This window comes from Sorghum bicolor, chromosome 8 (assembly GCF_000003195.3).
Source record: "Sorghum bicolor cultivar BTx623 chromosome 8, Sorghum_bicolor_NCBIv3, whole genome shotgun sequence".
Taxonomy (NCBI): Eukaryota; Viridiplantae; Streptophyta; class Magnoliopsida; order Poales; family Poaceae; genus Sorghum; species Sorghum bicolor.
The window spans coordinates 59,748,202-59,760,221 of record NC_012877.2 but is presented as its reverse complement, the minus strand read 5'-3'; the positions used below and the strand labels follow the sequence as shown (position 1 = coordinate 59,760,221).

At 46.0% G+C, this 12,020-nt stretch overlaps 2 protein-coding genes across 2 annotated transcripts; both read left to right on the top strand.

Annotated features, from left to right (window-relative positions):
- On the top strand, nt 1,935–3,267 carry LOC8076676. The gene has a single exon (XM_002443480.2). The coding sequence runs from the start codon at nt 1,935–1,937 to the stop codon at nt 3,159–3,161; it is 1,227 nt and encodes a 408-aa protein (XP_002443525.1). The 3' UTR covers nt 3,162–3,267.
- On the top strand, nt 8,020–9,398 carry LOC8076675. Its single transcript, XM_021466137.1, has one exon. The coding sequence runs from the start codon at nt 8,020–8,022 to the stop codon at nt 9,199–9,201; it is 1,182 nt and encodes a 393-aa protein (XP_021321812.1). The 3' UTR covers nt 9,202–9,398.

Sequence of the window (12,020 nt, the reverse complement as noted above, 5' to 3'; positions counted from 1 at the left end):
ACGTAGCCTGGGCCCCCGACCGGATCTTAGATGGAATGATTTTTTTCGCGATCGGATGATATAGCCTGTATTTCATTAAGTGTTAACCACAAGTCAGCTATGAGAGAACCCTCATAGCACATATTACAAACCACTAAGATAGTAGTGAGTAACCTAAAATAAACATAGGAAAAACAAAAGATACAAAGAGAGAGCGACCACCCTCAACACACTAGACCTACTATTGTGCTTGTGATAAAAAACACAATGGATTCCTATGCAAAAGACCAAGCCCTGGTGGCAAAGCATGCACCTAGAGAACGAGCAACCAGCAGTAACATGGCAAAGTATCCGCCAACGAATCAAGCGACCACGGCAGCAACATCCACCAAGAAATGGGCCAGCACACTCTCAGCAGCAAAATATCTCCTGAGGGGCCAAAGAGACAATGGCGGCAAAGCATCCATCAGGGACCCGCACGACCATGATTCCATCCAGGAAGAAGACACCCCCTATGGCAACATCCATAGCGAGGGGATGGCCAAGACACTTTTAGTAGCAAAGCATATGTCCAAGAGGGGCTAGCAACAATGTCAAAGAAGAAAGTGCTAGCTGCAAAGCATCCGCTAGCAACGACGCCGACAAGGTCAAGTCTAGCAGTGCAACCCATTGCAGAAGAAAAAAGGCACGCACAGGCACAATGATCGGACTGAGCTTTCGCCCGAAATCCATGAATTGCAGCTGCAACACCACGAGGCCCTATAGCACCGCCACACCAGGCCCAAGTCAGCCAGCCAGGCCCTGGCTCACCGGCGAAGCACGGGAATGGGAGGGGCGGCAAGCCACGGGGGAAACCCAGCTGTGGACAGCACCGCATAGCTGTCGGCGTCGATGTCCCCGGCAACGGAGTGCTGAAGCAGCATTGTGCCATGCCCCACATCCAGCACAGGGCAGCCGCTCCAGCCGCCACACAGCCGTGGCTAAGAGGGGACGAGCGCGAAGCCAGATCCCCCAAACTGTGCCGCAAGTTGATGCCGCCCCGCTAGATGATGGCCAGGTGCCCGTAGACCCTAGATAATGCCACAGTGCAACTCAAGGAGGAGAACTAGAGGAGGCATCGGTGCTGTGTGACGCGGGAAGGCGTGAAGGTGGCAGAAGCGCGCCTGTCCGGTTCCGGGCGCCGTGACCACAGCTCAGAAGCCGAGGCAACCACGCTCGGCCGACCACCCAGCTCCATCGCATATCCATGCAGGGTAAAGCCAGATCCAGCTTACAGTCAGGCGTAGAGGACAGGGAGGGGGAGAGAAAGGTGGGGAGAGGAGGAAGCCACGACGAAAACCTTTTTTTGGGCCGCCGCCGGCTGGCCGGAGGGAAGGGCCGCGACGGGTAGGCCCTAGGGCGCTATGATGGTCGCCTCCCCACTGAGCCGCCCAGGGAGCGCTCTTAGAGGGAAAGATGAATTTAACCAAAAAAAATGGTCGTTATGAAAAAAAATTCCGATCCAAGGGGAAAATACGATCAAGATTCAAAATTTTGGCGAAATTTCACCAAAATTTTGCGATTTTCGGTAATTTCGGTTGTGGCCGAAAGAAAAATCGGAAATTTCATTATATATTAATACATGTGCTATATAACTTTATACTTATATTTTCTATTGTTTATATTGCATATATTCTTCTATTCAATAGAAGTGTTTAGATCTAATTTTTTTAAAAGAAAAACATACTTCATGTACTAGTCTCTAAAAAATTGGTGGCCGAAATTTTTGCGATACCAAAATTATAAAAACCTTAAATACGAGATTACATAATTTCTGCAAAATTTCACCAATAACCCTCTTTGTCTAGGCGAGTGCATAACTGCATATCGGGTAAGAGCTGCGGCAGTTAAGTAATCTGCCTCGATCTATATCACCAGCCGTGCGCCGCCGCGCGCAGACCACACGCGATCCATCGATGGCGTCCGACCTCCCGACTGATCTGCTGGAGCAGATCTTCCTCCACCTAGAGGACGCCGCCGACCTCGCCCGCGCCTCGGCTGCCTGCGCTTCCTTCCGCCGCGTCATCTCCAACGGCCGCTTCCTGCGCCGCTTCAGGTCCCGCCACCGCCCGCCAGTCCTAGGGCTACTCGAGAATCGTGGCGGTGGTAAGATCCGATTCCGCCCCATCCAGTCGCCGCGCCGCTCCGCGCTGGCCGCCGGCGCCTGCGCAGACGCCGCGGACTTCACCTTCCGTTTCATCCCTGGCCCCAACCGCTGCTGCTGGGGCGTCGTCCGCGACGCTCGTGACGGCCGCGTCCTCCTCTCCCGCTACAAACGTCTTTGGCACACCTTGCACCGGCGTCCTCCTCTCCTCATTGTCTGCGACCCCCTCCACCGGCGGCATGTCGAGATTCCGCCGATCCCCGACGATCTCCTTGACGCGGCGGCGACGACCTCCACTGACCATGATGGTGGTGATCCTGATGACCTACGACGACTCGAGTTCGAGCCGTTCCTCGCACCAGCGCCATCAGCGGCCGACGAGGATCAGGTCGTCGATGAATTGTCGTCGTTCCAGGTGATATGCAATGCTCTGTCGGGAACCATGTTGGTGACCTTCGCCTTCTCTTCAGCCAGCAGACAATGGCGAGCCGTGGCGTCATTCAGCAACCCAAACTATGTGATGAAGAATCTGTGCTCGCTCTGGTTTCGACAGCCTGCAAATGGCTTCTACTGGACGTGTTTTTCAGAAAATTTTATGCTCGTGCTTGACACGCGTGAGATGAAATTCTTCGTCGTCAGTGACATCCCGGAGAAAAGCAATGGACGATCTAAAATCGTTGTGGAGGCAGCTGGGGAAGGCAGGCTTGGTCTATTGTTACTTCTTGAAGATAAGTTAGAGCTGTATAGTAGAGCTTGGCAAGGCAATAATAATGGTGGTGTGGTCGTTGATCAAGAGTGGCGGCACGACAAAACAGTCCGAATGTTTGCTGGTCTATGGAACCTCAGTGGAACAACCAATGGCTACGCTTTCCTACGATGGCTTCCACGGGACCATGTTCAGCGCTGGGAAGAAGCACATTATTTCACCGTGGACCTCAAGACATTGCTAGTTGAGAGGCTGTGTGTGTTGGAATTTATTAATGTCCCCAAATTTCTCTATGCAAGCTTCCCGCCACCGCTTTCGCCGCCAACTGTATGAGAGGGTAATAAACATCTTTCTCTTTTGCTGTCTTAATTAAAAATGCCAGTGATTTTGAATTTAATTTGGTCATATATGTAAAAGCTCTCATTTTTATATAACTTCATAATTGTTGCAATGTCTATCTCTAGATCGACAACTGTTTTAATTAATTTGTTTTCTAGTTCCTACACAAGCTTAGTTGAACTACTGACATGATATGTTCGACGAGGGTTTTACTATAATACTCTAGCTACCTCTTACAGAAGATAAGAGGTTTCGAAAAGTAGCCACACATGGGCTTGTGAACACTGGGCTTATCCCAGCCGTTGGATCGATTGGAGTGGTCTCATTTATAGCAGGTTTGGTCTCTTCCCTTTTGTCCCATGTGAGGAGGGTATTATGGCCCATCACTTCCTTCCCAAGTTCTTTTCCTAGTATCCTGCTCTGCCTTTTCAAAATGCAGAGGATCAGTTTCAACACCGCCACTCTTTCCACTTCCAATCGACCAGCAATGTGGACGAATCCACTATTCACTTCTCGCTTGGCCATGGCTCGCCTCCACCAGTGCTGGCAACAGCTTCGCCGCCCATGGCTCCGCCCCCACCAGTTCCTGCAACGACTCCGGTGCCGGCAGTAGCTTCGCCGCCCATGGCTTCCCCGGCACCGTTGCTATTCGAGCACCCTGCGGCCAGCAAGCGTCGGGCCAGTAATGGTTCTCTAGGTGGAGCCCTCACCTGTTGCGCCAATGGGTGCTAGTGCTTAGATCTACTCCGAACACATTCCAACAGCTAGGGTTCAACTAATCAGTTCCACAGATTCCAAAAGCTTTTATAACACTGAAAAATGGCAAGCTAGACCAAATGCTTACTTGGAGCAGGTTAATCTGTGTAGAAAAAATAAAATAAAGATATACAGGATAATATGATAAGAAAACTAATCTAACAGCAGATCGATGATAAGGGACAAAGTTCTGGTAGACTAAAAAAAGTATAGAATATATCTAGAAATTAAATCAAAAGCACCATACGTGTGAACTAAAAGCAGGCTACTGATTTAAGAAAATAAATAAATGTAATAAAATGAGCTAGATAAAGGTAGCAAAAAACGAATCCATCTCGAACAGGATAAGAGTGACTAGAAGAACAAGATCTAATAAATAAAGTACATATATACATATATACTAAGAAGCGTAGAAAAGCAACAAGGATAGGATCGGGGAGTGAGAGTCAAATTAAGATTTTGGAAAAACCTAAATTTCTGGAATTAAAAGAAAAGAAAAAACAGAATAAGCTTCTCGTTGATCTCAACGCAAATTGATGGAACCTGCAGCCGCAGCTATCATTGCTAGCTAGTTTCTGTAGGGGGAGATTGAGAGAGGACGATACAGGAAAAAAGAGGAGAGGACAATACAGAGATCTGAGATAGAATGGAGAGGGAATAAGAGAGAAATCTAGGTCAAAAATCAACTAAGGTTAGGACAAAATACCACCGTGAATTGTCCAGATTTGTGCTCATAGCTCATAGTTGAATATTTAGAGTGAATGAGAGAGGACTAGAGAAAGTTCATGGAGGTCATTTCCAGAGCAATGGAATGAGAGAGAAAACTAGAGAGAGAGCTTAACGTCGAATAGAAGATCAGAGACAAGCGGAGCGGCGACAGGAGAGAGAGAGGGAGGGAGGGAGGGAGAGAGAGAGAGGAGCGGCGGCGGCGAGAGAGAATAGCAGCAGCGGTATACAGAGAGGAGCAGCGGCGGCATGGAGAGAGAGGGAAGTGTTGGTGCCTTGGTGGGGAGAGAGAGGGGGGGGAGAAAGAAGAGTGGATCAGGGTATGGTGACCAAATTACCCTTATGTGCTAGGAGAAAGAACTGCATACCGTATATGCATCTCAAAAGCAGTCCAAAGGAACAAATGGTCTAGACAACCCTGGTGTCTGTAGGGGCATGTGAAATTTTCACGTGTTGCTACGGAATGCCTGCACTTGTGGGTCACTCTAGGAAAAAATAACCGAGAATCGAGAACCAAACCGAAATAACCGGAACCAAAACCGAAAGAATCGAAACCGAGAACTTCGGTTCCTAATTCGGTTCCCACTTCTCCAGGACCGAAATTTACTAGGTTAATTCGGTTCCTTAGCTCGGTTAACCAAAATAACCGAAGTTTACAAAGGCCCTTATAGCCCAGCCCACTAGTTGTTGGTATAGGTATATATTGTTCCTCCTCACAGCCGTCCCCGTTCTTTTCCTCTCCCCAGCCCCCAGGACTTGTGCGTGTGGCGCATGCGCATATGTTCCCCCTTCCTCTTCTACAGACAGCCTCCTCAGCTCCTTTCCCACCGCTAGGTGCCCACCAATTCTAGTCCCCACTACCACGCCGCATCTGCCGTGCTCGTCTAGAGGGGAGCCACCATGCGTCGCCGCCTGGACCCGAGGGGCATTCGCAAGAACCGCGTGCTTGCTCGTTGCCTGGAATGGAGCCTGGAGGGCGAGTCATTGAACTGCCTGGACTGGAGTCCTCTGTCGCTGCCTCTGCTGCCGGCGAGGGATGAGGAGTGCCAGATCTAAAGAAGGGCAACTGATGCCGTGTTTTCCCCCTTTTTCTCAATTTTTTCTTTTGTTTCGCTGCTGTGTAATGGATAGCTCGGTTCTAACCGAAACCGAACCAAACTAACCGAGACCGAAATTCCTTGGTTCCTAGTTTGCTAACTAACCGATGAATCGGTTTCGGTTAACCGAATACCTAGGATGACATGTGGGGTACGGACGAAGAAAGTTTAGATACAGCTGCTTGTTGAATTATTGTCACAAGTCATATAAAATTTGTTGAAGGTCCAGCCTACTAATTAATAAGAAAAGAGTGATTAGCGGCCCATTTGTTTTTCATCAAATGTGTAATTGTTGATGGGGATTTTCCCACTTGAGAGGAAATGAAATCAAATGATCCAAATATGTTATTACTAAATCATTTTATAATTATATTTGCATATGACTTGTGAGAAAGTATCTTTTAATTGCTGAATTTAGGATTTATAAAGGCATTGGTGTTTCAGTGGGAGGCTCTCATGTTGTGATTTTGTTAATCTCGACATCTAGGCTCATGTTGTGAATTTATTCTTGGCTCATGTTCTAGGATTTAATTATCAACGACTAATCCATTGACAACAAGGCATATTTCTTGTGAGTTTATTAATCTCGAGATCTGTTAGCTCGGTCCTTTATTAGTGTTCATAGAGGTAGGATATGTGTGTCTACATCTAAACTGTGATTCGCAAAAACAAACTACTCTGTATTACCACTGCATGTAAGCGTTTTCAGAGGCAGTCCTTGCACGACCACCTGTAGCTAGAGTTTTGGTCCAACCTACTAATAAGAAAATAGCTATTAGCAGTCCATTTGTTTTCATCAAATTTGTAATTGTCGATTGTGATTTTCCCTCTCCCTTGATGAGAAGAATTTAAATCAAATGATTCAAACATGTTGTTTCTAAATTACTGTAATTATTTGCATATGACTTGTGAGAAAGTATATTTTAATTGCTGAATTTATTATAAGATTTATTCGATAACATGTCCATTGACAACGGGGCTCATGTTGTGAGTTTGTTGATCTCGAGAACTGTTCTTTTACTGGTGTTCATAGAGGTAGGATGTGTGGCTACATTTGAACTGTGATTCACAAAAACGAATATAATTTTGTTGAATGTTTCGTTACTGCTTCGATCGTTTTCAGAGGCAGACAGTTTTGAGGCAATGCATGGTCACTATAAATGGAAGATTACAGAGGCAGTCGTTGCCTCCGCTTGCATCAATGGTTTTTTTAAAAACACTTTGCAGTCCCTATAAGCATATTTGAAGATGGACCGACAAATCTTCGGAATTGATGAAGTCTTAAGTCATAACACGTCGATTAAATCTTAGAATATTCACTCCTACGAGGAGTCGAAAACCTAGGACCTAAGATACTATTTAGGCTTTTATAACCATTAGACTAGAGATTCTTTTACGTGATATTTATAAAGATGGTTAGTTTAAGATAACCACATCTGTAATAAATTGTAAAAACAAACAAAAAAAATATCCCTGTCGGCTGGCCACTGTTGGACGCTCTTGGCCACCGTCAGGCGCTACAGCTAATGTACACCATGCTGAGCTTCCTACCATGATCCTAAATAGGGTTTTCTTTTTCGGCAAAATTTTGTCGAAATTTCTAAAATTTCGTATTTTTCGCTGAGGTCTAAAAGAAATTTATATCTGTTAAATTTTTCGGTTAAATTTATATTATCCTTTAAAATAACTTCAAACCACGCTAAAATGGATCTCCTATCTTATCAAAGCTCTACATTTCTTCAAATTTTCTCACTCACATATTTCATGGCACTAGCATATACAGCTCGACCACCATCAGCTCATTGTACTATCAATGATATATTATGCTATTTCGTTGATATTATATAAATTTGTGATGAGTGATAGATTAGAAAGGTTTTCTAGTGAAATGATGCAAATTTAAAAAAACAATTTAAATTTATATAAGTTTAGTCCGAAATTTCTAAAATATCTTATTTGGCAGGTGCCAAAAAATTTTTTCTACCGAAAAAGAAAACCTGATTCCTAATCAGAAAAGAAATCATAGATAGATATAGCCATCGATCAAACTGACCTTTTTAGTTTTTTGTTTCCGTTTCCATAATGTCTCTTCTTACTCGATCCGGATTCTATCTCTTCTCTTTTGTTTGTTTCCGTTTCCAAAATGCCTCGACGTGCGGTTATTACAAATTACACGCAACGCTGCAGCCCTACCTAGTTGAATTAATTTATTATTATTCTCGTCTGGGCCGCCGATCCAGATTCCAGAGTTGCAGGTCGTCGTCGTCCACGCCATGGCAACGGCGGCGGATCTCCCCGTTGATCTCGTGGAGAAGATCTTGCTCCGCCTCGACGATGCGGCCGACCTCGTCCGCGCCTCCGCTGCCTGCACTGCCTTCCGCCGTGTCGTCACCGACGGCCGTTTCCTCCGCCGCTTCAGGTCCCTGCACCGCCCACCCGTCCTCGGATTGCTCAGCCGTCGCACCGGCACCAGTGCAAGCGTGGGGTTCCGTTTCAACCCAGCCGCGCCGCCGCGCCGCTCCGCACAGGCAGCTCGCGCCGTCGCACGCGCCCCTGCCTTCTCCTCCTCCTCCTCCTTCCTCCCTGCAGACACGACCAAGAATTGCTGGCACTTCCACGACGCCCGCGACGGCCGCGTCCTCGCCGGCGGCGCCACCACCACCACCACCTGCTTCTCGTCCTTCCCGTACCTAGTGGTCTACGATCCCTTGTACCACAAGCATGTTCAGATACCTCCCATCCCCAAAGACGACATTGTGGCTCAGCTCGGTGAATGCCAGTTCAAGCCTTTCCTCGTACCGGCCGCCGCCGCCGACGACGACGACGATTTGTCGTTCCGGGTGATGTGTAATGTGCTGTCCAAAGACATGGAATACCACTATGTGGTCGAGACCTTCGACTACTCCTCGGTCACCGGAAAATGGCGTGGCGTGGCGTCTCTTAGCGATGCAGACTATGAACCTCTATCTAACCTCTTCTACTACATGGAGCACCACTATGCCCACGGCTGCTTCTACTGGGTGGATTCTTATGGGGGAGCAGACATGCTCGTGCTTGACATGAAAGAGATGAAATTCTTCGTCGTTAACATCCCGCCTAAAACAAGTGGAAACCGAAGATTGTTGTGGAGGCAGCAGCTGAAGAAGAAGAAGAAGACAGGATTGGCTTGTTGGTTCTTTGTGAGAACATGTTACACTTCTACAGCGGCAAGGCCTTCAGCAGTGCATCAAACAATGGTTGCTGGCAATGGCGACACGATGATGAAGTTACCTTGGTCGACTCTTATGAGTGGGTGTTTGGTGGTGCTGCTGATCAGGGCTACGCGGTCTTACAAGGGGTTCCGTCAGACGAGTACAAGACTTGGTTGTACTGTGACCCGGCGATGGGTCGAAAAACAAACGCACACTGTTTCACCGTGGAGCTCCAGACGTTGGTGGTTGAGCAGCTATGCGTGAAGGATTTCTACAATGATCCTGCTTTCCTATTTGCAAGCTTTCCACCGCCGTTTGCACCACCAAGTATATGAAATACTGTAGTATGCTTCAGAGACCTTTCTTCCTTGTTTTTTTAGCTCATCAGCTGCTGTTGGCCGGGAGTAAAAAAACGTGTTATCGTACTTAAGTCTTGTTTCGATGCATGTATATCCACTTCAATTCACATGTGTTGGAGTGGATTCAAAATAAAACTTAGTTTAATTCTACTTCAGAAAAAAATTGAAGCTTTATAATTAAGTGAAAATATGTTTTGATTTTCTTGAATTTTAGGGCCTCATCATATATTTTATTCGGGAGTCTCCAAATCCTAGGTACGGCCTTGAGACAACTTAATAGACATTTTGTATATACAATGAGGTGTCGGTCTAAAAAGTCACGGTTAAAAATACTATTTACTAATTTTTCATGAAAGAAAAATACTGGTGGTTAGCGCAAAAAAATACAGACTTATAAGGTAACCGGACGGAGCCATATTTGACCGGCGCTTTCAAGCAACCATGATCAAGCACAAATATAATACTATGGCTTCTTGTCATAATTCACACATAAAAAATACGGCGAAGATTGGATTTGCCAGCGCCGTTGATTGGAGAGCGTTGTCAAGCCGAGATCGAGTTGCATCTGGGAACGTGAGCACCAGCACGAGTTTGTGAACACTGTTCTTGTGCCAGATTGGTTGATGAGCTCCCCAGGTTGAATCCATGGTGGAGGTGGCGAAGCTGATGGATACGACGGCCTTATATGCCAGTCGCTCTGCTCTGGACCTTCTCTCAGCGCCACAGCTATGCCCTGGGCAGGAACTTAGTCACACAACCAGATTTTTCAATTTCTCCTAGTAATATGGGGTTCTCTTAGTGTTTTAGCATTTAAAATTTAGTATAAACTTTCTCTAGTAAATGTCTTCTAATGAGGATTCTCTAGTGTTTGATTAGTGGTAGTGTTTTATTATTAACTAAAAACACTAGGAGAACTCCACCATTTTAGTAGTGTCACCACGAAACGGGAACGATGCAGCGTTCCTCGTTCCGGGAACGAGCGTTTGGGACGGGAACGCGGGAACGAAATCGTTCCCACGGTGTAAAGATTGCATCTAAAACGTCGTTCCCATTCTCGGTTTGTCGTTCCTGTTTCCGGTTTGTCGTTCCTCGATCCGTCGTTCCGGGAACTCCGGTGACTAAGGGCAGGAAGAGGGGAAGGTAGACGAGCTGCGTGTGTGGTGGATTGGTTTGCCATGGCACGGAGCCCAGCAATTTCAGTGCGGTGAGCAGAGGTGCTGTTGACCACCACACGACATCTGAAGAAGAGGACAGGGAGTATGAAGGAATTGGCGCGAGCAGCGAGTATTGACTACCGGTCATCAGCTCTTTCACCGGTCTGTCCATTCCTCTAGCTTCCCCCTGAGCAAAAGAGTATTGACTAGTACTAATAGTAGTAATATGTCATGAATTAGAGATTAGGGTCATGCTTGATTTACTATTCCGTTTACGACCCAAACTCATGATCTATGCTCAGGACGAACTTCAGCAGGACTAACTTGGTCGTGGAGGGAAGCGAAGGCGATCTTGGCGCATTAGTTCTTGGTAATCACAACCTAGACCTCTATTGTAGGACTAGGGAAGGCAATGGTGTTGGTGCAGCAGCAGATTGGCGCCACAGCAGGACAGTACCCTTGCCCAAACGACAGACTTTTGACTACAGCACCGCTGGTGCAGCTGATGGTTCTTGCTCCTACAGGCTTGCCCACAGCTCTACGCCTCTACTTCAAACACAAGACGCAACAAAAAACTCGGTACTTCTCACTGAAGCTCAAGACATTGGTGTTTGAGGAGCTGCGTGTGTCATTCAGTAAAGAGCTCGTGTTTGCTCAACTTTATACAAACTTCCATCTTAGTTGTTCTTGTTCCTATATATATAGCAAGCTTATTAGTATTTGTACATCCAGATTGTCTATGCCTCCACCATTGTCACCAATTCACTATGTACACCATCTGAAGCTTAATGATTATTCACTAGAGCTATGACTGCATTTAATAGTGTTGCAAGCTGCTTGGGAAGCCAATAAAAGTTTTGACAATAACGTTAGCGACATATGACACTTCTCAGTTGTTACTTGTTAGTATATTGTCTATGAGAATTAGTAATTCCCTTCAAAAATGAGCAATGGTAAGACTGAATGCATGGAAATATGTTAGCATTTGAACATATGCCTTTTCTGGAAACATCAGGTTTCACAAACGCTTGTATCCCTCACAACAACATATTCTTTGTCTGTGTCATTTTTTTTAGAGAAATCTATAAGTTATATATAGGCGTGCAGCTAACATTTGTTGGTTGCAAGAGGGGACAGATTTGTATCTCTGTTATCAATGAACAGGATGAATGGATTGTGTTGTTAATTTCAATCCTGTATATATGTATCTTCGTATGCATTCCGAATTCTCGTCTGTATTAGTAGTTTAATACATAAATGGTTTTTTTTATCAGCATGACCGCATGATATATGACTCCCTCTATGTCAGATCATATGCAGACACTTTTTACATGATCTATTTTTACTTTGTTAATTAACAGTCCCCGGCCCCTTCATGATTCTGACAGCGTAATCTTTCCTCTAAATTCTTACCTGATCAGGACCAAGGCGTGACAGGGGAAGCATCTGCTACCTGATAGTGATGGCTCAAGAACCATTTCCTCTGCTTCCTGAAAGACATCGATCGCTGCTACCAGAAACGATGATGTATGTATCTGTAGTTTGGTCAGCTGCACCTCGGTTGTTTAAT

Excerpts from the sequence above, each read along its gene's own strand:
- LOC8076676 (XM_002443480.2), top strand. The coding sequence starts at position 1,935 with ATGGCGTCCGACCTCCCGACTGATCTGCTGGAGCAGATCTTCCTCCAC.
- LOC8076675 (XM_021466137.1), top strand. The coding sequence starts at position 8,020 with ATGGCAACGGCGGCGGATCTCCCCGTTGATCTCGTGGAGAAGATCTTG.